The 27,928-nt window shown below is 40.1% G+C and overlaps 1 protein-coding gene across 1 annotated transcript in view; it reads left to right on the forward strand.

Annotated features, from left to right (window-relative positions):
* The first annotated feature begins 1,022 nt into the window (after positions 1-1,022).
* The window catches only part of CYBB (cytochrome b-245 beta chain), a 36,974-nt gene continuing 10,068 nt past the window's right edge, over positions 1,023-27,928 (forward strand). The window contains exons 1-8 of the mRNA XM_026012198.2: positions 1,023-1,171; positions 3,119-3,214; positions 4,558-4,668; positions 14,651-14,735; positions 17,473-17,618; positions 19,686-19,876; positions 22,691-22,820; positions 25,442-25,534. Coding sequence (XP_025867983.1) covers positions 1,127-1,171; positions 3,119-3,214; positions 4,558-4,668; positions 14,651-14,735; positions 17,473-17,618; positions 19,686-19,876; positions 22,691-22,820; positions 25,442-25,534 — 897 coding nt within the window. The 5' untranslated portion in view covers positions 1,023-1,126. The remainder of the gene's footprint in view (positions 1,172-3,118; positions 3,215-4,557; positions 4,669-14,650; positions 14,736-17,472; positions 17,619-19,685; positions 19,877-22,690; positions 22,821-25,441; positions 25,535-27,928) is intronic.

Below are 27,928 nucleotides of genomic sequence, written 5' to 3' on the forward strand. Positions count from 1 at the left end.
GGGAATACTATAGTCATCCAAACATTTTGCTATATTTGTTATATTTTTACTTCCTGTAATTGTATTTGAAGTGATTTTGGATGGGGTTGACACAGTTAGGCTTTTTTTTTTTTTTTTTTTCTGGCATCCGGTTAGAAGTATAGCCAAAGTGCTTGGATTTCAAATCCCAACTTTACTATTTCCTAATTACATGACCGTGGCCAAGTAACTTAACTGCTCTGGGTCTCAATTTCCTTATCTGTAAGCGTAATCATAGTAATAGAAACTACTTTAGGGGCGCCTGGCTGGCTCAGTTGATAGACCGTGTGACTGTTGATCTCAGGGTTGTGAGTTCAAGCCGCATGTTGGGTGTAGAGATTATTTAAAAATAAAATCTTTAATTAAATAAAATCACTGAATTCTACTCCAGAAGCCAATATTGCACTGTTAACTAACAAAACTTAAATAAAAATTCAAAAACTAAAAAGATCTTATAAAAAACTATTCTATAGGGGTTGAATTGTTAGAATCAAGTGAATTTATTTATATACGGAATTTAATAGGTGTGTCTGTGTTTGGCATGTATCAAATCATATGTAAATATATATTGTTTGTATATGTATGTGTGTATATGTGTATGCACACACATATGTATCTTAGAAAATTGGCATGAGGTAAGTATGCTATAAGTATCAGCCGTCATTATTATTATTCTCAACAAGACTGTAAAATGCTGCTCAGTCTGTCAAAAGATATGTAATATTTTTATCCAGCATGAAGTCATGGCTGGTTGAGTGACTTTTTAAAAATTACTACTTGATAACCAATTAATCAAAAAGTTAAGTCCCCGTGTAAAATATATACCATCATTGGACTGTTATTTGTCTCTCAGTTGTAGAAATTGGTCTCATTTCCTACTCTGTTTAGTTATGACTGGATTATTATAGACCTTTTTCTGCAGCTGTTTTGTGGTTTAAAGATTTAAAGTTCTTATGGAAACAAGATTTTCAGTTGACCAATGATTAGCTAATTTCTGATAATAGAAAAGGAAACCGATTGCCCCAAGGCTGCTGTTTTCATTTCCTCATGGGAAGAAGAAGCAGAGCAGAGAAGAAAGGCAGACACAAGGCATTGAACCTTTGTCACCATGGGGAACTGGATTGAGAATGAGGGGCTCTCCATTTTTGTCATTGTAAGTACCAATGAGAGAGAAATGATAAATTCTCGAACTTGTCGGGGTTCTCCGGGAAACTAAAATAGGGCAAAATTATTTTGTTCATTTGTTTAATTTCTTTGAGAAATTGTATTGAAACTGATTTACTGTGTGAACATACATCTATCTGTAAGCAAGACTGAGTGCATTCTTCCAAACTTATTAATGATAAGAATGTATCTGGGGGATCACTTCGCCTACTTATTACTTGAATCTGGGAGTAATAAAGTAGCCAGCATTTCACAGAGCAAGTAGAAGACATTTCATGCTAATAATCTACAAGTCTAAGTTGTTTATTAATATTTACTCAGAGGCAAATTCTCCACTTTTTATGTGCTTATACCACTTAAGAATGGGGAATCATAATTTTACACCATCTTCTAAATAACAGGTACAAGGCTGACTCATGTATGGGAAATTGGCCTTTATTTCAGTGATTACACCAAAACTAATTGACGTTCTCAACTTTCTTTTTTTAAAAAGTACCTTTTTTCTCTGAGGTAAACTTGAGTTGTTTACAAGGTTTATAGAAATTCAAGGGAAGGAAATTGAAATAAACTAGACTCATAAATACAGTGGATATATATTATGTATATATATAAATATATATGTATAAATCTAGTTTATCTTAAAAAACAATTTTTGTAAGTAAAGATAGGGCTAATTTTCATGGTAATCTCTTTAGTCTTTTACCATAACAAGGACCAACTATTATTTTAACATGGCGGTCTCAGCAAAGCGATCACGGACAATTGGGAAGATAGAAATGTGATTTATAATTAGCCTTTCCAAATAGCCAATGAAAGTATTGTACTGATGCTAAAAAAGAACACTTGTGAGTGGAATTTCTGAAAGAATTTATCATAAAGTAAATATTGAGTCTTTGAGTTGCAGACATAGAGAGGAATTTGTGTCACAAATAAAAGCAAGAAATACTGTGTCATTAAAAAAAATATGCCAAACCAACATTCTAATGCCATATAGAATTCTTCTGAGGACTCAGAGCTGTTCACTTGGTTTCTTATCACCACTTTGAGAACAGATTATTCCTATAGAAAACAAGTTCATATTATACTTTTAGCTCCTACCACAGTTTTCCCCAGGAGATGACCTCCTCCTAAATTGCACACTCATATGCTTCACAGTAAAGACACATCTTGGAAAGCAAGAGTAAGAATGGAGAAGTAGTTTTAATACCTTCTTCTTCATAAAGAGTTCATTCTTAAGCACCCATTTAATGGAATTAAAGCACAGGTAAGAAAATATCGCTACGGAGCTGAAGGTTAGAGACTGAGCTGTGCCTCCACTTAATGCAATCTATGCTTGGGATGCAATGAGCAGTCAAAATGTAAAAGGGCCTCTTTAAAAAAAAAATCCCATGCCCCTTACCCCCATTGTTCCTGTTCAATATTCCCTCTTTTAAAAGTTAAGCAAACTTACCAAATAGAATCAAAGGCCTGACGTTCTAGCTGATGTGACTCCCACTAGCTGGGGTGGGGTGCCATGTGGTGGAGGGAGGTGATGGCACCCACGAGAATAGGATACAATGTCTTACAGGTGCAGAGGACTATATAGTAGCATATGCCTTTCCCTTCTTTTTTGAGAAGACTCACTCACCGCTATCTATTTAAGCTCCAGAAGAAAAGAAGAGGAAAAAAACAAAGGGGTGATAGACTAATAATAACCTGGCATACTGGCTGGTAGAGAAAGAATCATGGGAAACCACACAAGGTGGAAAGGTCAATCACACAGTGTAGTGGCACTGTTGTAGGAAAAAGCTGACTTTGAGCTGGTTACACCCAAATTTGTGATCAGCTTCGTTGAAGGCTAGACTGGGGAAGTCCTGACCCTAGTCTGACTCTAATCTTATGTGAAATCTACCTATGGAAATGTGGAAACTTCACGCAACTATTTCTCTTTTTGCAGCTGGTGTGGCTGGGGCTGAACGTCTTCCTCTTTATCTGGTTCTATGGGGTTTATAACAATGGAGAACAATTCTTTTACACTCGAAAACTTCTTGGGGTAAGTAAAAGTTCCATCTCATGCAATATTGACTGGCTCACATTTCTAATCAAAGATTCTGGTTCTTATTCTTTTCAACATTTTAAATAAATATTCTGACCAACCCAAATAACACACTAGCCTCGATCCCTCCATTGCAACCACCTGGGCACGAGTCTTGAGGCCACCCAGTGTTAGATAAACTAAAGCGTTTATCTGGGAATCAGAGATTCCCAGCAGCATCCCTCCTCTCCCAAGAACTACTGTGCCACTGTTTAGCTTAAAGAAGAAATCTGATGCCAACTCCGGAATGGCAGGCAAATTTGGAGAGATCCATCCAAGGGTGACATAGGTGGGGCAAGTGAGACTTTCCATATTCTTTAAATCATCTGATTCCTGACACTTTTGTGTATGGAGAGCTCTGCTCCTAGTGACATGTTGTGAAATGATCTTCAGGAAATAAGCCTCTCCCTCCAGATGGAATCGTTGAGGAACTTGTCCAAGAGTCACACTGACTAGGCCAGCAGAGTGAAGGCTGCCAATTTTCCTTGGGGTTCTTTACCATCCTTGATTTCCTTGAGCTGCCAGGGCTCTTCTTCATGACAAATGAAAATAACTACAATTACAACTGCCCTCACAGGATACCATTTGTTATATCATGCTGAAACCGTGAATTCATACTTAATACCAATTGTAATGTGTATTATATATCACATGTATAAAGAATTATGACACATAATTATATTGTACTATTATAATTGTTGTTAGCTTATTCAGGTTGACACTGAGAAGGATGATTTCCCTTTGCTTTCCCCTCCAAAATATGCAACTTCTGTAGGCGTTACAAAGAACAATTATAATGTCAAAGCATTACACCAGGCCAACTTAAGTTACTGCAGAAGTGAGTCTGAGAACTAAGAAAATCTTCTTTAGAAAACCCCAGTTTCTATATTGAACTCTAATTAATAATACACGTGCTTAACTATTTAGGGGGATGTGAAATAATGTCTGCAAGTCACTTTGCAATGCATCAAGAATAAGATGTATTGATGGATGGATAGAGGGATGGGTAGATGGGGGGAGAGATCTATGATGGTGGAATCTGGGAGTTGGGAAAACAGGTGTCATTATGAAAGTATTTCAAATTCTCTTTACATTTCAAAATTTTCATAGTAAAATGTTGGGGTGGGAGAGAAGGGCCAGATTAAAACGAAGGATCCCAGCAGGCCCTAAAGATAGACTCTTGGTTCTGAAGGGCCTTACTTCTCAGATTACTTGGTGTCTCATCTGGGAACTCTGGTCAAGTGGCAGAGGGGTATCCTGTGCTCACGGAAGTAACCTGCTTTCTATCCTGCACCTTCCAGTTTGCACTGCCGTTGGCTAGGGCCCCTGCAGCCTGCCTGAATTTCAACTGCATGCTGATTTTGCTGCCAGTCTGTCGAAACCTGCTCTCCTTCCTCAGAGGTTCCAGTGCGGTAAGAGCAAACACTTACAAAATTGAAAACTTCTCAAAATTTTCAAAGGCCATCAAACTAAATGTCCTTTCTAAGGAAAAACAAAAATGCCCTTTCTAAGGTGAGGATCCCAACCTCTGTCCAATATTCATGAGTCAAGTGATGCCTGATTCTCCATGGTATTTCTATATTTGTTGTTGATGGAGCTCCCTGGGACAACCATTTCACTTAGAATAGACATTTTTAAAAAGCCAACCAACCTACACCTCAAGAAGAGCAATCAAACACTTGTGCATACACATGCACACACACACACACATCAGACATATATGATATAATACATTATGGACTTTATGAGGCTGACATGGGATTTGGGAATCAATCTTACAATGCCATGTTTTTCAAAATATTTAAGTCAGACTCAGTCACTTTGTGCATAACATCCCAAGCAGTTGAAATCAATGAGTGATGAGCCACAGTATAATGAGAGTGACTAAGAGGTATTGAGTCCATGGAATTGAGGAGTTCAAAGCTTTCTAAGTGCTCAAGATTTTTTTTACCCTCACTTTGGCAATTTGGTGATCCCCTAAATGTACTATGCTAGAAGAAAGAAAAGATTATGTAAGAAGAAACTTTGTAACCTATAAAAAGGTATATGAATTTCTTATTGTTCTTATACAAAGATGAGAAACAAGGAACTTAGAATCTACTGAGATCTGTGTACAAAAATAAATACAATACAAAGCAAAATACGATGGGTCCCACAAAACATTAGAAATAAGGAGCTATGGGGGAATCAAAGAAAGGGGGAGATTTGGAATGAAGGTGGGGCAGGGAATGAAGAAAGGTTTCATCAAAAAGGTGGCATCAAATATGGGCATATGAGGATCAAATAAGCCACTAGGAGATGTAAACGAAAGAGAAAGACATTCTACATGGAGAAAATGGAATGAGACACGGCAAAGAAAGTGTTGAGGAAATTATATTCATGAAAGCCCCATATGGGCATGGCATGTGGCTTTTCATTGGATTTGTTTGCGGTTCCTGATCCCACCAAAGAGGGTAGCTCGGAAAAGTAAAAGGGATTGATATCTTGGTGAGACCCATTCCACTGGATCTTTAGTAACTAATAGCCTCTGTTTTTCCTCTTAATAAAATGTATGTGTTTTATATTAACTATCTTTAAAAGAATCTATTAAGTAGAGATAATTTATAGAGGAGAACAGTGAGCAATCTACTTTGATGGGGATGTAAGGATTGTAAAGGGCAGGTATCTGAGATAAGGCTGCAGAGGACAGCTGGAACTTGGCTGGTAAAGTGGGACCTTAAATGTATAGCTGAGAAGTAAATATTAATTTGGCAATCGTGGAACATTTGGGGGAAGGATCTGAACTGTCAATAACAAGTAGAATTTGCCTTACACTCTGCCTTATTTTTCCTAGTCTTACTAGATTTACTAGTTGATCTAGGAATATAGGATTAGTAGGATACAACTAATAGTAGACACTGATTATAAGGATTTCTAAATTATCTTCTCATTCTAAGAAACTGCAGAGGTAAAATTCCATTTGATTTAAAGTTTTGTCAACGAGCCCCCCGTAACATACAAAGCCTGATATATTACAATATATGCCCAATGCACATTTGTTAAGAGGCTCATGTACTGTAGCTTTTCATTTTTAGGGAGGCACAATTCTTCCTTTAGCCTTCCTTCCTATGCCCTGTTTGAATACTTTCTATTTAGAGGAAGTAAACCCTGAGAAATAGGCAGGGTTTTCACCAGGATGGCCTGTTAAGAAATCCTTGTTACCGCACAAGCCCCAATTGCACTGCCGTTGAGCTACCATGCCCTGTGAAAAGCACATGTTGTAATGGTTGCTTTCTGGCTTCCTGTGGCCCAGGAGGGAAGATCTTCATGAGTGTCTTTAAAGACAGGGACAAAATAAGGCTGTTCTTCAAATTGCACAGAAGCTTTGCTAATCAGAGAGATCTGTATGTAAGAGAATGTATTTTTTTAAATTAGCAGCATGCAACATTCTTTTATAAACACGGAGTGTCCCTCCTTCTGGGTTTCCCAACCTGAAATGTGAACTTGACAAATGAAACTTCTTTTCTGATTAGGATTAAAATAAGTGACCGTGCTGTGAACAATGTTGGAAATCCAAATAGCTGCCACTTACTGAGTCTTCACAGAGCTCACTTCATAAAGGCTGCACGTCAAGTCGGTGAGATGGGGATGCAATGAAATGGCAATGTTGGAATTCAAACCCAGCTCATTGTGTCCCCAGAGGCCATTCACTTCCCTACGTGCCACCTAAACTCAAAACTATCTTATTGTCCTATGACAGTCTTTAAAAAGTCCACCATCTATGTGAATGTTGGGCGTGCTGAATAGCCCAGGCAGAAATGGCAAGACTGTTGTAACTTCAAGGATTTGTTAGTAGGACGTTGTGCAAACTACATAGTCATAGAACTTCCCTTCAGTTTCCAGTGGTCTTAATCAGTTAGACTTTGCTTTATAATCCTTGTGATTATTTGGAGAAATAAAGCCCCAGTATTGGCCCACCATGGGGAAGATAAAGACTCTCAGCTTCCTTTGTTGAGGGGGATGGGGAAGGATGGGGCTTAGGATGCAGAAGTCCCCAGAGAATCCTTAATAAACCCAACTTGCCATGCAGAAACTAAATTCTCATTGGATGACAGTTCTAGTCTTCAGACCAGAAAGAAAAAGGAAGGTGAGACTGTTAGCTCTTATCTGTAACCTTATATAGTCTGAGAGTCAGAGGTCGTCAGTGTGGTTCTGTGTCTAGCCACATGGTCTAGGGAAGTCTGTTGGACTTCCTGTCTCACAGGGTTTTTTTTTCTTTTTAGCTGAAAAGCAGGTGAGACAATGCAATTGTAAGAATGAATATAACATCCTAAAAGTATATTAATTGATTAAGCTGTCAACTGCTGAGTTGTCAGTCAACAAATATGTGTTGAGTGCCAGCTACATGCTAAGTACTGGGGGACACATGGTGAATAAAGGGTAATAAATACATGGGCCATGAGCTCATGAAAGAGAGAATAAACATGCCATTGCAAAGTTTTAAACAGTGCTATACAAATAAATTAATGTTTTCTTTTTTTGTATATTTTTTATTAAAGTTTGATTTGCTAACATAGAGTATAACACCCAGTGCTCATCCCGTCAAGTGCCCCCCTCAGTGCCCGTCACCCAGTCACCTCATCCCCCGCCCACCTCCCTTTCCACTACCCCTTGTTCGTCTCCCAGAGTTAGGAGTCTCTCATGTTTTGTCACCCTCTCTGATTTTTCCCACTCATTTTCTCTCCTTTCCCCCTTAATTTCTTTCACTATTTTTTATGTTCCCTGAATGAATGAAACCATATGTTTGTCCTTCTCCGATTGACTTACTTCACTCAGCATAATACCCTCCAGTTCCATCCATGTTGAAGCAAATGGTGGGTATTCATTCTTTCTGATGGCTGAGTAATAGTCCATTGTGTACCTAGATCACATCTTCTTTATCCATCATCTGTCTAAGGACATGGAGGCTCCTTCCACAGTTTGGCTATTGTGGACATTGCTGCTATAAACCTTGGGGTGCAGGTGTCCCAGCGTTTCATTGCATCTGTATCTTTGGGGTAAATCCCCAGCAGTGCAATTGCTGGGTCGTAGGGCAGATCTATTTTTAACTCTTTGAGGAACCTCCATACAGTTTTCCAGAGTGGCTGCACCAGTTCACATTCCCACCAACAGTGCAAGAGGGTCCCCCTTTCTCCACATCCTCTCCACCATTTGTTGTTTCCTCTCTTGTTAATTTTTACCATTCTCACTGGTGTGAGGTGGGATCTCATTGTGGTTTGGATTTGTATTTCCCTGATGGCCAGTGATGCGGAGCATTTTCTCATGTGCTTGTTGGCCATGTCTATGTCTTCTTTGGTGAAATTTCTGTTCATGTCTTTGCCCATTTCCTGATTGGATTGTTTGTTTGTTTGCTGTTGAGTTTAATAAGTTCTTTATAGATCTTGGATACTAGCCCTTGATCTGATATGTCATTTGCAAATATCTTCTCCCATTCTGTAGGTTGTCTTTAAGTTTTGTTGACTGTTTCTTTTGCTGTGCAGAAGCTTTTTATCTTGATGAAGTCCCAATAGTTCATTTTTGCTTTGTTTCCCTTGCCTTCATCGATGTATCTTGCAAGAAGTTGCTATGGCCAGTTTCAAAAAGGGTGTTGCCTGTGTTCTCCTCTAGGATTTTGATGGATTCTTGTCTCACATTTAGATCTTTCATTCATTTTGAGTTTATCTTTGTGTATGATGTAAGAGAATGGTCTAGTTTCATTCTTCTGCACATGGCTGTCCAATTTTACCAGCACCATTTATTGAAGAGACTGTCCTTTTTGCAGTGGATAGTCTTTCTTGCTTTGTCAAATATAAGTTGACCATAGAGCTGAGGGCCCATTTCTGGGTTCTCTATTAAATTGATATTCTCATTTACCACATATCTTACTGCCACTAGGTTTGGACATTACTGTTGGCTTCTTTGCCTGAGTTCTGTAGATTCAGGGGTAGCTTTTGTGATTTCTTCCAAATTGCATATAAACAGCAAATTTAAGTGAATTCATGGCATGTGTGGTGAGACCAGGTGCACATAAAATAGAGCTTTTAAGGTTTCGAAATGGTCATGTTACGGAAACTCATGTTATATACCCCATTAAATATGCACTCCTTTTTAGTTCCATTTCACACTTAAAAAAATTTTTTTTCAGGGTGCCTGGGTGGCTCAGTTGACTGAGTGTCCAACTTTTGATTTTAGCTCAGGCCATGATCTCAGGGTTAGTGGGATCAAGCCCTAGCGCCTGGCTCTGTGCTCCACACAGAGTCTGCTTGTCCCTCTCCCTCTACACAACCACACACCCCACCCCCCGTGTGCACACACACTCTCTCTCTCAAATAAATAAAATCTTTAAAACAATTTTTTTCTCTTCAGAAAATTTTTTTTTCTCTTGCAGTTTGAATGGGCATAGGAATCTCCTGAGATGACTCCATAATCTCCCTTACACTTGAATGTTAGCTTAGTGAGATCGGGACAGCTCTAGGTGACAGTAACAGAGGAACTTTCCTGTAGAAGTCAATGGCAAGGGGCACCTGGATGGCTCAGTGGTTGAGCATCTGCCTTCAGCTCAGGTCGTGGTCCCAGGGTCCTGGGATCGAGTCCTGCATTGGGCTTCCCGCAGGGAGCCTGCTTCTCCCTCTGCCCATGTCTCTGTCTCTCTCTTGTGTCTCTCATGAATAAATAAATAAAATCTTTAAAAAAAAAAAGAAGTCAATGGCAAAAGGCCAAGAGGTAGTTCAGCAAGGAAGCCACGGGGCATGATGGCAGCTTGAGTAATTAGGAGGTGGCTGGCAGTAATCCAGAAGTGGCTCAAAAGCATAAAATGGTATCTGTGTGATGAGGAAGAACAAACAAGCCCTGGGTGGTCACAGGCAGCAAAGCCCTTCCTTCCCATCCCACCAACCAGCTGCCTTGCTCTCCTTTCAGGAAATGGTGAGAAAATTATATTTGGAAGCTCCATATAACATGACCTATGACTTCTCTTTGGATTTTCTTTTTTTTTTTTTGGCCATCCTCAGCATAACATAGAGGGAAAAATTAGGGATTGGTGCCTTGGTGAGACCTATTCCATTGACCCATTAGTGACTAATGGTCTCTGTTTTTCTTTTTCAGGAGATATACGTGTTTCATATTTAGTGGCTTTTTAAAAAATTACCTATTAAGATTGGAGTATTACTGAATGGACCTTTATTTCTCAAGCACATCTCTCCATTGTTCTGGCATTCAGTTTATTTTTCTCTAACACTGCTGCTCAAGGTGATAGGCATCAGAATCTGTTCTATATTTTTGATGATCTATTTTGATGATGATAAGTGTAGAACTATGGAGACACTGTAAAGGCCACATCAAAACCATATTGCTTTTCTTCAGATTCAGCATGCAGGAGCATAGTATTTTCCCCCCAAATTCCAAAACAGTTTGTCAAGGAAGTAAAAAAGAAAAAAAAGTGTGGCAAGTATAGATATGTGGGTAAATACATTTCTATAGGTTTAGAATAATCATCTTAGGTTCTAGAAGAGTGAAAGTGGAATTTATTTAACCAAATAATTATCAAGGGATTTTTTTTAAAAAAATCTATTTATAAAAAAAAATCTATTTATTTATTTTAGAGAGAGAGAGCAGGGCAGGAGTTGGGAGGGCAGAGAGAGGATGAGAGAAACTTAAGCACACTCTGCATTGAGTGTGGAGCCCGACATGGGGCTCAATCTCACGACCCTGAGAGCAGGGCCTGAGCCATACCAAGAGTCAGACACCTAATCGACTGCTCCACCCTGGTGCCCCAAGGGATATTTTTTAAAGCATATGATATATTGCTCTGCACATAGGAAGCTTACTCTCTAGCTGGGGAGCCACACCATACTAGTAAAAAGTTAAATAATGATACCAAAAAATCCTCAAATATTTATTAAACACCTCTTTGTGAATCTAGGAAATGGACCTATGAGAGAAGAACTCTGGTAAAAAAAAGAAGTGAAGAAGTTAGAAACTGAGCATATTGTTCAATGTCACACAGCTAGGCAGTAGAGCTGAGATCTAACACATGTATATCTGATAGCAAAACTTGCCCTCTGAAATGTAAGTCAGTACTAATTTCTGATCCTACTATTTCCATTTTCTCAGTCTTAGGACTCCAATTGTGGTCCATCGCCCTAATAAAGACTATATTAATTATCTGTTGCTGTGTGACAAATTTCCACAAATTCAGTGGCTTAAAGCAACCCCAATTTATTAGCTCACAGTTCTGCAGGTGAGAAATCCAGCATCCTGTGTATGGTTGGGTTCTCTGCTCAACATATCACAAGGATGAAGTCAAGGTGCCCCTTGGGCTGAATTCTCAAATGGAAACTAGGTAAAAGCCTTCCAAACTCATCCTTACTGGCAAAATTCAGTTCCTTGCAGGTGGGGGACTGAGTTTTCTGTCTGCTTACTGACAGCCATTCAGGATCTGAAAGTCCCTGTGTTCCTTCCATGTGGCCTCCTCCACGTTAAAGCCAGCAACATTACACCAAATACTTCTGGCTCGTTGAATCTCTGAACTCTTTAGTCTCTGAGTTCTGGACCCAGATTCAAAGGGCCATGTGATTGGCTCAGGCCCACCCAGATAATCTTTCTCTTAAGGTCAACTGGGACTTTACTTATCTCTGCAATGTTCCTATTGCCATATGATGTAACAAACTCGTAGGAGTGACATCACATCATATTCACAAGTCAGGTCCCACCCCCACTCAAGGGAAGGAGATCATATGAGGTCATTGGGGATCATCTGAATTTTGCCTACCACACCAAGGACTCCAAGAAACTGTGGAGGAACCTAGCAATTGGGAAACAGGAAAAAGATAATTCCTTAAAATTGTACAAAGTTGTAAAACAATGAACAGCACTTGAAATAAACACAAAAGACAATGAGGCCATGTAAGAAACCAAGGACAATTTTTCACCAACAGAAATGTAAATTAAGTGATTTCAAACAGGAAACCCTTATTTTGAGAGCCTGAGTCACTGCCTAGCTCCACTAGTGGACACTTAGTTTTATAGCTGATGCTGATGGTGGAACTCAGGTTCCCTCCACACTTACCGTTCTACAGCGCACGGAGTAGCTGCCTTCTGCAAGCCCTACTCATTCTCTGCCTGAGGATTTTCTTTCAGCCCTCTCCTGGGGCAAGCCTGAGATGCCAGGGAGTTGATGCCCTGGGACCAGCCCTCGGCCTGTGATGGATGGGAACTGGGGGGTATCAATACCTAAGCTTTCCTGCCCCTCAGATAAAAAACAAACAAACAAAACAAAACAATAAACACCTCTGAGGCATTTTCTGTATCTCTCAGAGTCCTCTAATCAAAGAGACCATGGTATGATATGACATAGGATATGATATGATATATGATAGTAGTATCTGATCTGATTAATATGCCTTTCATTGGTTTCCTTCTCTTCTGGTCTCTCTTCCCCTGACCTTGCTTTCTGTGACCACCTTGCTGTTGAGTACTTACACTTAAATTCTTGTCTTGGGTTTTGTTTCTTTTGTTGTTTGTTTTTTGGGGTTTTTTTAGACATGTAGAATAATAGTGACTATATCTTTGCATTTGGTTTGGTGGGAAAGGATATGAACTTTAAAGACAAATAGACTTGGATCCCAGCCAATGGGAGATTTAGCTTTGGTTTTTTATCTGTAAAATGAGGACAATAATTCCTATTTCATTGCCATTGAATGAGGTGACGATTATGGGTGAATGGCCTGGCTCACAGAAAGCATTCAATAAAGGCTAATTCTTTCTTCCTCTCTCTGGAATCCTCTGAGTCTTCCTCACTAGTATTTCTGCCGTTCCAGGAATCTGCTCTAGTGCTCCCATACTCTCCGTAGACGTAGCTAACTGAGAGATAGTGGCATAAGCACAATTTTCCACACAACTACATTTTTTTCTATCAAATCAGGACATTTTATTAAAAAATAAGTGAGCCATGGAGCACCTGGGGGGCTCAGTCGGTTAAGCGTCTGACTCAATCTCAGCTCAGGTCTCAATCTCAGGGTTGTGAGTTCAAACTCCATGTTGGGGCTTAAGTGTGGAGCCTACTTAAAAAAAATAATAAGTCAAATATTAAACATCCCTAGATTAAATTGAATATGTTTAGAACCAGGTACTTATAATACCTAAGATTTTCTTTGGCACTTGGCTCTCCTTAACAATCCTCTGTATTTCTACGGCAGTACATTTAGACTTGGGAACAGCAGCCAGAGCAAGCATTTGACCAGTTTTCAGGAGGACCAAGCTTTGATTCAACCATAAAGCAGAATTTGTTTATTTGTTTCTACTTTGAGCATTGATCTAAATCAAGATTCAAACTCACATCTTCTAACATGTATTAGTAGGACAGTTACACTTGAGTACTGGCCAAAATACTCTTTTTAATAGCAAAGTAATCATGCAAGGTATGAAATATCAGAATATTGATACTCTGGCATCAGATAGCCTGGACTTAAATCCCATCTCTGCCACTGACCAACCATGTGCCCTAAGGCAAAGTAACCTCTCCACACATTTTTCCCTAATCTGTTATACAATGATCATAATGGTACCTCCCTGATAGGACTGATGCAAGAATGAAAAGTCAGAATGCATATAAAACACTTAAAACGGGTCCTTGCACAAGCTCTTTGTAAATATTGGCCATTGTTCTCTTTGCTATTGACATTTGGCTAATGATATCTTGTGATGTCTCTCTCAACAGAGATGAGTGGATAATTTTTTCTCCTCCCCGCCAGTGTATGTCTTAGAAGGGTGTTATTCTAAAATTATTCACTTGTTCTAGAAATGTTCACTTATCTATGTCCCCGTTAGACTTTCAGGGTCTTATGAAATGAATACACTTTTTTTCTTGGAGAGAATCCTATTACACTGCCAGTATTCCTAGGAGAGATGACATTTGAATCTCTCACCTGACACTTAAGTTACTGGCTGACATCTTCACAAAGATGAGCCTTTGCTAACTGCCCAGCATGGGACTATGAGAGCTCACATACATTCTGGGGCAGGGAAAAGTGATGGAGAAGACACAGAGCCAGAGCTTTCCTCCTTCAAGTCCAGGTAAAACTGGTTGTAGGGACCTTACACCTGTTGCTCAACAAACTTCAGGTTTCTTGGGGCTGAGCTGGTTCTGCATGCATATGGTTACTGCAGGTACCTGTCAGGTAGGCCACTCACTAGCAGTTTGACCTTTGGAAAATGAACACAGGCATCTGAGCCTCAGTTTTCTCATCTATCAAATGTGTAAAATGACATAGTTTAAGGGTGGTTATGAGAATTGAACAAGATGATATATATCTACTGCCTGGCACACAGCAAACGTTCTTGTTAACATTATTATTTTCTTTTCCCTTTAATCCAAAGTGCTGCTCAACAAGAATTCGAAGACAACTGGACAGGAACCTCACTTTTCATAAACTGGTGGCATGGATGATTGCACTTCACACTGGTAAGTTTATTAAGATATTTGAGATTGCAGAGAAAACTTGGAACCAGAGAGTTCCCTCTATCCCTAGATACTTTTTATTTTCTAGGAGATATAAGTCTTTTTAGGTAGATTAGGTTTTTGATTGGATATGTTGAATTTTTAAAATTTATTTTTAACTGAAGTATATTTAACATACAATATTATGTTGGTTTAGGGTATATGGCATAGTGATTCGATGATGACATGTATTATAAAATTCTCACCATGATAAATGTAGTTACCATCTGTCACCACACAAAGTCATTACAGTATTATTGACTATATTCCCTATGCTGTACTTTACATCCCTGTGACTTATTTGTTTTATAACTGGAATTTTATGTCTCTTAATATCTTTTACTTATTTTGCCCATCCCTTTTCTCCCAACCCATTTGGCAACCATCAGTTTGTTCTCTGTACTTATGAGTCTGCTTCTGTTTTGTTTTGGTTGGTTGGTTTGGTTTTTAGATTCTACATATAAGTGAAACCATATGGTATTTGTCTTTGTCTGATCTATTTCACTTAGCATAATATCCTCTAGATCCATCCATGTTGTTGCAAATGGCAAGAGTTCATTCATTTTTATGGCTGAGTAATATTCCGTTGTGTCTATATACCACAATTTCTTTATCCATTCATCTATCAAGGGATACTTAGGTTGTCTCCATATCTTGGCTAAAAATGCTGCTATAAACATAGGGGTGCAGATAGCTTTTCTTAAAATTAGTGTTTTCATTTTCTTTGGGTAGGATTACTGGGTCCTATGGTATTTCTTGTTTTAGTTTTTTGAGGAACCTCCATAGTGTTTTCCATAGTGGCTGTACCAATTTACATTCCCACCAAGGCATGTTGTACTTTCTGAATGAATTCCACTAAAAAATATTCACCACTCTTTCTCCCATCCCAATATTAGGATTTATTCCTTCAAGTCTTAAAACTTTTTAACCTTGGGCTTTTCTGACAAAATCCCAGTGTCTTTACCCTTTTCCATGCTTTTTAATATAAAAAATGTTAGTTCACAAGTGAGAACTTTTATTTATCCATTAAAAAAATGCTAAGTTGAGGGATGCCTGGGTGGCTCAGTGGTTGAGCATCTGCCTTTGACTCGGAGTGTGATCCTGGAGTTCTGGGATCAAGTCCCACATCAGGCTCCCTGCGTGGAGCCTGCTTCTCCCTCTGCCTATGTCTCTGCCTCTCTCTCTCTCTCTCTCTCTCTCTCTCTGTTTCTCATGAATAAATAAATAAAATCTTTTAAAAAATACTAGGTTGAACATGTAGATTTGTGGATTTCTCGCAGTAATCCTAGGGGGGACCACAACCCATAAGTTGAGAAGTTATCTTATCTTAAGGGTAAGATAACCCTTATCAGCTAAGTGTCTTCTTTATTATTATTGTTATTTTATGTCTAATAGGTATGCATATGTATATACATATTCTATCTTATGTGTTATTTTATAATTATTAAAGCAGTGATGTTGACACAAGGGATGTATCTGGGACCCTTATTGAATCATCACTAATTCACTTAATAAATAAGTGATGTCCCAGGCAATAGGCATGCACACAATGTACAGTGACGAACAGAAGAGACTTTTATTCTGCCTTTAAAGAGTTTACCCATAATTTGAGTAAAATAGTCTTAGACTACAGATATTTAACTGGATTTCTCTTATTAGTAGACTGTGCAGGCTTTCTAAGCTGTGGCAAACAAAATGGTTCAAATGCAAAATGCATGATAAAATCTTATCAGAAAGTAACATAGCATAATGGTCAGAAGCAAAGATTTGAGTACCAGATTGCTTATATTTGATTCTTAACTCTACTGCTTCCTAGCTTGGTGATCTTGGGCAAGACATTAAAGCAGTCTATGCCTCAGTTTTCTCATCTGTAAATTGAGATGATACTAGTAGTACCTACATCATAGCCTCCATATAAGGATTAAGTCATTATAAAGCACTTATAACAGTTCTTGGCACCCAGTAATTGTATATAAGTGCTTGTTAAGGGCAGCCTGGGTGGCTCAGCAGTCTGGCACTGCCTTTGGCCCAGGGCATGATCCTGGAGACCCGGGGTCAAGTCCTGCGTTGGGCTCCCTGCATGGAGCCTGTTTATTCCTCTGCCTGTGTGTCTCTGTGTCTCTCACGAATAAATAAAATATTTTTTTTAAAAAAATAAGTGCTTGTTAAGTAAGGAATGCAATTTTCAAAAAGATATTCACTCTTGTGGCCATTGGTTTATATCAGTTCAATAAAATCTTGTTGTCTTTCTGGCCTAATGTCAGAGTCAGTTGAATGAGCCAGCTAAAGACATACATTACATGAGAGTCTTCTTGTTTGAGCATAAATATATTAGGAGGAGAGAGACAATGAGAACACAGCTAAATATCCTTGGAGACCAAGATTATTTTTGTAGAATCTTAGAACTTGCTTGGATCTTTAGGATGGTGTCGTTTAACATCTTCATTTTACAAATGAGGAAACCAAGACCAGAGAGGTGAAGTGATTTGTGTACAATTTCACAACTGGAGAACAGCTTACCCACTAGAACTGTCTTGCCTCTCTGGTCTGGAGACACAGTTCTTGTGTCTAAGTGTCCTGGGCCATTCCTGTGTCTCCCTGTAACTTATCACAGAGTCAGGGGCTAGAGGCAGAAACCCAGCTTACAGTAAAATTGTGCTCACCCTTCACCTTGTTTGTTTCTCTTCTCTCTCCTCTTCAGCAATTCATACCATTGCCCACTTATTTAATGTGGAGTGGTGTGTGAATGCGCGAGTCAACAATTCTGACATTTACTCAATAGCACTCTCTAACCTTGGAGATAATCCTGGTGAAAGTTACCTCAATTTTGCTCGAAGGAGAATCAAGGTAAGGCCCCTCTTTCCTAATGCAGATGTTCCCTAGGCCATTAAAACTGAGACTAGATTTCAGTGAGTGAAGAACTCCACTTGGGCAGAACAACAACAATGACAAAGGTTGACTAACTGTCAGTGGGATGAGCCTGCCTGTTGTTTCTAAGAATGTGGGTACAGAGAAGATGTCCCCCACATTCCCGACTCCATGTGTGGAGGGTCTCTAGATGGTTTCCGGTTCCTGAGGCCCACCTGTGGCATCTGGACTAACTCAGGCTCAGCCATGACAATGCCCACCATCAAAGAAAGACAAGAAAAAAAAAAAAAAAAAAAAAAAAAAAAAAAAAAAAAAAAAAAAAGAAAGACAAGAACACACGTCTAGTCAAACAAAGTTGAGTTATTACTTACTGCAGCAAAAGAGGCCTCCCACCATGAGAAAGTCTGGGACATTCCAAGAAGGTGTTAATAGAGGCTTGTTGTAGGACATGGACTTGTGTTAGGTGGTTTTGGAGGGGTTTAAGAAAGCAAGGAGTTGCTCTGCCTCAGGTATGGTCAGGAATTGGGGGGAGGTCTTTCGAGAATTGGGTATCTTGGCAGCAGTCACTTGTGTTGTTGTCTTGGCTCTGACATAATTTTGGAGTGGTCTTGTTTTTGTCTCACTCCCCCACGGTCACAGAATGACGTCATCTGATGTACTATGAAATTGTTCATGTGAAATAGGGAACACTCCCGCCTTGGTATTAGTCCCAGGCCAGCCAGTAGAGGCACTTTTCTTCTCTCTTGCCTATAACATCTGAGGGGTGGCCTATGTCTGCTGATTATCATCCATGAGCAGCTGAATGCACTGGGAGTAACTCTGTGGTCTTCCAGGGGCAGCCATTTGGGATAGCCACAGCAAGGACTGCTTCCCTTCCAGCAGTTGCTAAAGCTTCCTACACTCAGACGGAGAAGCTCCAAGTCATCTTCATGTGCCCAATGGCTTGGGGGGGATGGCCAAGTCACAAAATCATACACCAAATTCCAAATACGGTTCCTCGTGTTTAGAAAAGATGATCAGAAAAGTCGCGTAACTTTGTAGAAATCATTCTCCTCAGGCTAACATAAAAAAAATAACCTTGCATAAAAGTAAACAAACTCCTTTTCTGTAATGCCTGGGATAATTTTTCTTTCCTATTGCTCATTGTACAATGATACAGAAGGAAGGCAATGTGAACACGCTAGGTGAGCCAACTGCCATGCTCTGCCTGGATCTCTTTGAACCACTTGCACTATGTCTGTGTTCCCTCCACCTTTCTGTGTTTCCACTTTCAATTTCTGATACCTGGGTTTCTTTCTCCTTTCTAAGGGAGTCCTTTTGCCCACAAGCTCAGAGATCTGGAAGGGCCTGGAAGGCTACCTCTCTGTGGGCAGCTGTTAGCCAATAACTGATGGGCACAGGCCACGAAAGCCCAGCTTCCTTGCCTTGAGTCAGGATGAACTCTGAGGCATGACTCACCCTCCATCATTCCTCAGCAGCATCAGGCTGAAGCTACCCTCTCTAAAGACTTGGCCTAAGATCACCCTCTTATTTGACTTTTTTCTCTTTCCTGTCCTATAACCCATCTTCTTACCAGTCTCTTCTGGAGCACACTTTTTAAAAATCACTTGCTCATGAATCCTCATCTCAATGTCTATCTGCTTCAGGGGAACCCCGCCTGAGATGGTAGGCATGCCCACAATACATTTGCAGGCTAAGAACCATGGCCTTTTCCAGACCAAAGGAAGAAGGAGCTTCAGACCCTTTTAGGACATCTTATAGCTCACCAATGTTCTTTATTAGACACTCCTTCAGAACTATTTCAGTATATTGATTAGTACTTCCTATGACACCTCAACCACATAAGATGTTTTTAAATTGAGAAATATCTATTCCAAGTGTATATCACTCTGTGAGGGATGGTTAGGATTATCTAAGGGGGATTGAAAATATCTGTTGCTCTGTACACTGGACATTTTATAAATAGATAGTCCTGCATTTAAGAGCCTGTGAGTAATGTGTGTGTGTGTGTGTGTGTGTGTGTGTGTGTGTGTTTATATTTTACAGAATCCTGAAGGAGGTCTATACGTGGCTGTGACTCTGTTGGCCGGCATCACTGGCATTGTCATCACACTGTGCCTCATATTAATTATCACCTCTTCCACCAAAACCATCCGGAGGTCTTACTTTGAAGTGTTTTGGTACACACACCATCTTTTCGTGATCTTCTTCATCGGACTCGCCATCCATGGAGCTGAGTGAGTGTTTCATCTCTGAGGTGAAGTCCTTTAAGTGCTTCCATTTCCAGGTGTGATGCTGTTAGAGGCACTGTGATCTCCTTGTCTGTTTGTGGTTAGCCTGTCTGCTGAGGGAAAATGAGGAGGGGCCCACAGAGGTCAGTCTGATAGAGACCACTCAGCAGAATTTTAGTTTCTTGTACCCGATTAATAGCTATTATTTCTGAAGTAATTTAATAACAGCTATTATTAATGTATTTATTTCTAGCAAGCTATAAAAAATAGACCAAAGCTTGAGTACCTCTGCAAGTGTGTAAAACACGTTAAGGGTGCTGGAGGGGTCTTGGATGTCTGCAATGATGTTTCTTATGGCTTAATTAAATTAGACACTCCCAAACTGGAGGGGCTAATGATTAATCAGCTGAAGGGGTTTGCTGTAGTTCAATGAGCTTCAATTCAAGCTGGACATTTATTGATTGCCTACTGTGTATGAGGACTGATCTCAGGCACAGTGGGGGAATACTAGAAGGAAAAATGCATGATTATTGCCTTCCAGCATTCTAATATGACAAAGGTAAGAGCTCACTTCTATTGAGCATTTGTTATAGACATGAAATGTTTCCCTTAGGTAGAGATGCTCTTACATCCCCATTTCCTGGGGAAATTGTAGACAAAGGAACAGGCTAACAAAGGTAAAAGATATAGCCCAAGTCACTCAATTTGTAAGTGGCAGAGCTAGGATCGGAGCCCAGGTGTTGTAAAGCAGACCACCAGCAGACAAATACTCTCATAGAGACTCACAGTGCCTGCATGTGTGGTAGACAGTTCGTCTTACTGGGAATCCTATTTACTACCCAGTTTCCCTTTTATGCTGTTTCACACCAGCTGATTCTCACACCTGCACACAAAAGTAGGCTGGGGGAGTTCCCTGGTGAGTTTGGGTCTCCATATAACTCAGTGTGAAGAGAGCAGATGCTCAAGGCTCTGCTTGATGTTCTCTGCTGGGAGCCAAGTTAGCCTCGAGGTGACTAAGACCTGAGTGTGAAAAGGGGAAGGGTGAGAAGAAGCAGCATTAGGCAACCACTGAAAAATCTGCGTAGACAATCTCTTGACTCTCCTCAAGCAATCAAATACCTTTAAGTGAGATTTGGTCATAATCCAGCTGTTTCAGAGAACCCTAGAGACAAAAACTGAATCCCTTTTCCTCTCTAGCTTAGTGATTCCACCACTTTCTTTCTGCTTGTATAGTTTCACAACTATGCATTTCCCTTTGGAGCAGAGGAGATAGATCTGCCCCACTCTCCATCTGAAGACAATCTGCTACTTACACTGGTTGGCTGATTGCTCACAGTCTCATGGCCAGGCAGCGGCTGAACTGGGATTAAAACCCAGGTTTTTTGACTTCTGGTCCTGGCAGTGAGAAGAAGGGAGAATCCTTTTTTTTCTTTCCTTACACTTCCTTTCCACGTGAACTTGGGCATTAGGGACTTTGATAATTATCATTTGTTGTATTTTTACCTTGTGTTGGCATTTTTTATGCATCAGGCCAATTGGTCGCTAAAGTACACCTTTGATTAAGTATGGCTAAACCTATTTTCTGGCTGAAGAAAGTGAAGCTCAGAAGAAGTTGAATAACTTCCCCAAGACCACCAAACTAGCCAGGGGTGGACCTGGGATTTGAAACCAAGGCTGTCTGACTCAGGCCCAAAACTGTTTTCTCGCAATCATTCTGCTTCTAAGTTACTAGTTTCTCTAAGCCTCTATGTTCTCATATGCTAAATGGGGGTGCCAATACCTACCATTCAGGCTTGTTATGAGGGTCAACTGAGATAATTTGTGTAGAGTAACTTACCCCAGGCCTGGCACATAATAAATGCTCAATACATGGTAATTCTCTGCCCCAAGACCTAGGGATAGAAAAAAAATGGTTAACAGCCTTGAATTAAAACAGTCACAGAATATATCAAGTGGCACAATACATGTTAGGTCCCCCATACAACTATGGCAAAAGGCCTTCTGTGTCTCTTCTTAGTATATATTCTGAAGACCCTGCCATTTATGTTCCTTGAGGTTGGGAACATGACTTACCTGACTCTATGCCTCCCTTCCTCTGTTCCCACTAAACTCACATCATCTTGTGTGTTAGCAGTTGCTGCAATTACAATTTATGGAATTGAAATGAATGGGTTCTGAGCACCTCAAAGGACATACCATTAGTGTTGATAGCTCTGAGAATGTCACAATCTCCACAAGGTACCCTTAAATTGATTTTGACCTTTTGATTTTAATTTAGACAATTTTGGAACAACAAATGAAGCACTTGGACTAAACCTCAGAGCTACTGTGTGACAGTATGGACTGTCCCCCACACAGGGGTGCCTATCTGTGGGGCGTACTACTAGCCCATGCTTTGGGGCCAACTTGTGTGCTTCTGGGACTGTCTTCACAGGGGCAGGGCGGGGGCATCTTTTTGTAATTTGCAGAAGGGCACTGTATGGGACTTGCTCTGTTAGATTTGCAGTTTTCCTGTTTTTTGCTTGCTTGCTTATAAATGAAAATAATCTTGAAGCAGAAGCACAAATGCTTCCTTTGAGAAAACACATATTGATGATCCAAAATCTACATATTCTTGTGCCATCGTACATATGGTTTTTTTTTTCTATTGCTGAAGAAGACATATTTTCTCTCAAATCTACTCAGGGATCAATAAGATATAACTGTTAAATAGAAAGTACAGGATCCATACTAGAATACTTGAGATGTTCTTAGAATCTCAAAAATATAAGAACTTAATTTCTTTCTACTAAATGGTCTGGACTTACATTTCCTCCCCAGGCGAATTGTACGTGGGCAGACTGCAGCGAGTAGACTGGAACACAATTATAAAGTTTGTGCGGACAATATCTCACAATGGGGAAAAATACCTGACTGTCCAATCCCACAGTTCGCTGGAAACCCTCCTATGGTATGTACAGTTCATTGTTACTATTACAATTTCATTACCAACAATCTTTAACCTGTGTCTAAGAAATACATACAAATGCCATAGAGATGTCCATTATGAATGCCGGGGAACTACTAGAATGTTAGAAGTATTGACTTTTTTCTTCTCTACTTACTGTCTAGAATTATTTCTTAAAGAGTAAGGATTGCATTGGACTATTATGAACATCCTGATATAAAACATGGAAGAGCATTGTTTTTGAAAGTGCTGTTGAAGAAATTCCATCTCTTCTCTTCCAGATGTGAGGGCCACAATAATAACAGTTAATGATTTCCACAGGGATCCATTCTGAGATAAGTTGGATAGCTCAGATAATCACTTAGAAGGAGCTAAAAGTCTCCTCAGATACCAGGAAGTAAGACTTTCTTTTTTTATTTTTAAAGATTTTATTGATAAATTTGACAGAGAGAATGAGAGAGCACACAAGCAGTGGGAGGGGCAGGCAGAGGGAGAGGGAGAGACAGACTCCCTGCAGAGTGGGGAGCCCAATGTGGAGCTTGATCCCAGAAGCCTGAGATCACGACCTGAGCTGAAGGCAGATGCTTCACCAACTGAGCCACCCAGGAACCCCCAGAAATAAGACTTTCTATACAGCTTTCAAAGCTGGGAAGGAAATTGATGAAGTGACACATAGGGCTGCCTTTAACCATCAGGAGGCATGTCTATACCATACAAAGGATGCTGGACAGCCAGGTTCAGACCAACGCCCATTGGCTTTGCATGTGGAGCAGGAGTGTGGCAAGGATGACCAAGGGGAAACATGCTGTAATATTTACCTCTGTTGGGAGCTCTTGTTGGGTGCTCTGCAAAGTTCCATTTTGTGAAATCTTGGTATCTCCACTCCACTGAGTGAGAAGTGGGCCCTGTGTTCTTCATACCTTTTCCTCCATTGACAAGTAATGTACTTTATTGGTTATCATGCTAACCATTGGTATAAAACTAGGTAAAAATCAACATTTGTATAGGGCTTCTTTTTTTTAAGATTTATTTATCCATTCATGAAAGACACACAGAGAGAGAAAGAGGCAGAGATATAGGCAGCAAGAGAAGCAGGCTCCATGCAGGAAGCTCGATATGGGACTTGATCCTGGGACTCCAGGATCATGCCCTGGACCGAAGGCAGGCGCTAAACCGCTGAGCCACCCAAGGATCCCCTGTATAGGGCTTCTGAACAGGATTGTTGTTGTTGTTGTTTTTTAAGCACAGTATAATATAAAGGCAAATGTCCCATCCCATTATCTCCTTTCTTTTTTCTACACTCTTAACATAGGAGTTTTCTTTCTCTAAGACACAGTCTGCTGTCCAAGGACTTAACATCTTTAAGGATCCTTGCTCATTAATGAAAGCAACGAGATGTATCAGTGAACTGCTCCCACTACATGCAGACATCTATTGATTAAAAAAAAAAAGGGATTAAAAAAGGAACTGCATCGAGGGTCCTCTTATGGGTTAGGGGAAGGCACATTTCCTTGAAGACAGCTGGAATCAGTGTACTACTACCTTAACAGGCATCTACCTCAAAGGAGCTTCTGGGTTTCTGGGATTAGAGGCAATGTCCAAGACCTTGCTCCATTCAATGGAACCCCATTGTGGCCCCCAGGAAGTAAATGCATGATGCCAGCCTGTTTTAAAAACCTGTCCCATGAAGACAAAGGCCAGCAGCAGAATATTTCTGACTTTCAGAGCAGATATCCTTCCACTTTGGCTGGAGGTGGGGACATTCAGGTGCTCTCAACTTCCAATAAAAAGTTTCTCAAAAAAAATGTAATAGAAAGATCATATGTGAGGCTGTAGCAAGCACTCTGTAATTTTATTTTTCTTTTTTGAAATCCATTCTGGAATGCCATCTTTTAAATGATTCTGCTTTCTAAAACTGTTTGCTACTTCAGGTATTAAACTAGGAACCTAACTGATGAAGTCCCAGGATGGATTTGCTTATCCTAAAGGTTTTCATATAGTTAGAAGTACTACAAGGTGATTCCAGTATTGTGAAACACTGAAGATTCTGATGGGAGGAGAATCTAAAAAATCTGAAAATCTTTGGGCTTGTCCCTCTTCGGCAGGTGCATTGCACAGCTCCTAGAACTTACCAGGATATTGGAGAAACAGCTAAATTCTTTGGATGAAATTTCTTATCTTGCAAAAGATTAAGCTTTGGCTACAAGGATGAGAGAAAGCAACTACAATGTTGCATTAAAAAATATGGTGTTGTTGAAATGCTATCCTTAAGAGAAATATTAATTCTGAAACTAATCTTACTCCGCTGTAGGGTCACTGCAACTTCTATTGCAACACCAGGAGGAAATCTCATTCTTGTGAGCAGTTCCTCTTGGGAAAGTTTTATACTGTAGATAAAGTTTCCCAATATGGCTAAGGAGAATGTTCATCTGCGTTGGCTCAAAAATTTATTTTAATTTTAGATATTTTTCATGCATTCTGTTGTATTAGAAATTTATGAATGTGATCCTGAGTATTTAAACAAGCCTACAAAGATTGACTTCTAAAATGTTTTGTCCCCATGAATCTTATATCAGCTATTACCCCTTAACACACCGTGTTTTCATGTTTTGCTCTGATTACAGACTTGGAAATGGATAGTGGGTCCCATGTTTCTGTATCTCTGTGAGAGGTTGGTACGGTTTTGGCGATCTCAACAGAAAGTGGTCATCACCAAGGTATGGTCTGGTTTGGGAATTACTAACAGTATCTAACTATATCATGTTTACCCAAGTTCCCTATAGCATTGCTCGGAGCTGGCTTCCTCTTAGTTTCTTAATTAAACATAGGACAGAGAGAAGACCAACAGTTTATTTCAGTGTACTTAGCTTGATAATCAAATGATTGGACTTTTTAGCTGGAGGAAGTACAAGTTAACATTTTCTGTTGCAAAATAAAGCTGATTGCTTTGCGTGCACGAATCTGTGTGTATATGTGCGTGCGTGTGTAGAAGGGAGGAGGAACACACAATGATGATGTGAGCAGATAAGAGTGAAGAAGCAAAACACATGATTTCGAAAGGGTACACACTGAGCCTTAAAATACTCAGATGCCAAAAGAACCAGGGAGCCAAGGGCAGGAGTGACTGAGGTTGAGATAATTTTCCAGGCCTCTCTTTACCTCCTTTTCTGTGCTGTGTATATAATCATAGAATATCACAGCTGAAGAACCCAAAGTCTCAAGGAAATTAGTAACTAAACTGCATCCAGAATTGAGTCTGCTAACTCCAGGAATATGACAACTTTTTCCCCATGCTTCTGTGCTGCTTCTCATTACTCTAAATACCCAACTCAATAGATAGAAACTCCTGGTTGTCATTTCAGGAAACAACAGGCAAAACTAGTTTTATCAAATAAATTTTTAAATGTTTTTCAAGATTTTATTTTATTTATTCATGAGAGACATAGAGAGAGAGGCAGAGACTGGAGCAGGCTCTCCGCGAGGAGCCCGATGCCAGACTGGATCCCAGGACTCCGGGATCACTCCCTGAGCCGAAGGCAGACGCTCAACCGCTGAGCCACCCTGGTGCCCCTATCAAATACAATTTAATTCCATTAAATACAGTTTAAAAAGTGTTTACTAAAAGCTACTACGGGCTATTCGTGCACAACACTGAATTCTTCTTGTCCTCCACCCTAGCTTTTCTCTCTTGGCATCTGTGGAAGGCCACAGTAAAGTTAGTCCAGCTGGCACTGGAAATCTTGAAATATAGGAAGCTACAGCAGTTCTCCTTTTTTACTTATACTGTATTATAAGAAAAAGCCCACAGAAGAGCAAGAAGGGCTGCCACAAAATTTCCCTTACTAGGCTAGACCTGACTAAGCAGGCAAGTATTTCCTTTAAACATATTTTAAAGGCAACTTTGTTTTCCCGTGGAGCAAAGAATCATTTTCTACTCATAAAAACAAATACTCGTTTTCTTCTCAAAAACAAGTAAGAAACAAGGTGTCATCCCAAAGTATTCCAATGTCCATTCCACTAGTGCATTTTATGGAGTTGAATCCCAATTGCACCTGTGGCAGCAAAATTGCAACGGGGGAAAAGTTTTCTCACCACACAAAGTTGTGACACAGTGAACACCATATTCAAAATAATTTTTGTCAATTTTTATTTTCTGTTTCCAAAACGAAGCTTTAGGTCTCTTTATTTTAGTGATGAAAGGACATTGGGTACTGCTTTATCATTTAAGATGGACTGAAATCACAAGTTTGGGAAATGCTTGGCGATGTTTAGCAAAAGGGTTTCCCATCTTATCCCTCTTCACTCACGGAGGGAAAAGCTCAGCACTGTCAGTCAACATTTAGGAAGCTGCTATGTTGTTTCTATTGCTCCTTCTATTCCTTTGATGTGCCTTGGTTGGTTTTCCAGTTGTACATAGAAAGTCCCGTGTATCTCAGGAATCGTCCCAGAAACAGCATATTACTTTCTGTATTATAATGACATCTTTTTATTGTGCTTTCTTTGTAAAAGTTATTTACCACCTCACCAGCTGCTGGACGTTTGGACCGTTTTCAGTTTTTGCTGTTGTAAACAAAGATGCCATGCCCTTGCACACATGGAGAATGGGGATGGCCATGGGGTGTGCTTTGGGGGAGACAGAGAGTGTACTTCCAGGGTCGGTGGAAATGTAGACAGGCAGAATCAGGTGGATTCCAAGGCAGATCCAAGGTGTGAGTCAGAACAAAGATAGATCAGTACATGCGGCTTGGCTTGTGGGATGTTGCTAAATAGCCAGCCCAGGGGATCTCCTTCTCTCCAGCTGCCAAGGCTCTCGAGCATCCCCCAGGAGACAGGAAGGCCCGGCAGAGAGCCATCTCTTCTTCCTGTTCCTAGGACCTGCCTTGACTTCTGGGAGAAAAAAAATATCACAATAGGCTGGTGTCTTAGGCTGGACTCCCTGACAAGACTCTGAGACAAACAATCACAGACAGAAGGTTTCTGGGATGTGTTCTCAAGAGATGAACCTGTGAAAGAAAAGAAAATCAGAAATTGGGGAGGAAATGAATGATTCTGGGTGGTTGCAGCTGCAGCCTCAGCTGATCCTACAAGGAGGGCAGGGGGTTGGGATGACG

The sequence above is a fragment of the Vulpes vulpes genome, chromosome X (genome assembly GCF_048418805.1).
Source record: "Vulpes vulpes isolate BD-2025 chromosome X, VulVul3, whole genome shotgun sequence".
Classification (NCBI taxonomy): Eukaryota; Metazoa; Chordata; class Mammalia; order Carnivora; family Canidae; genus Vulpes; species Vulpes vulpes.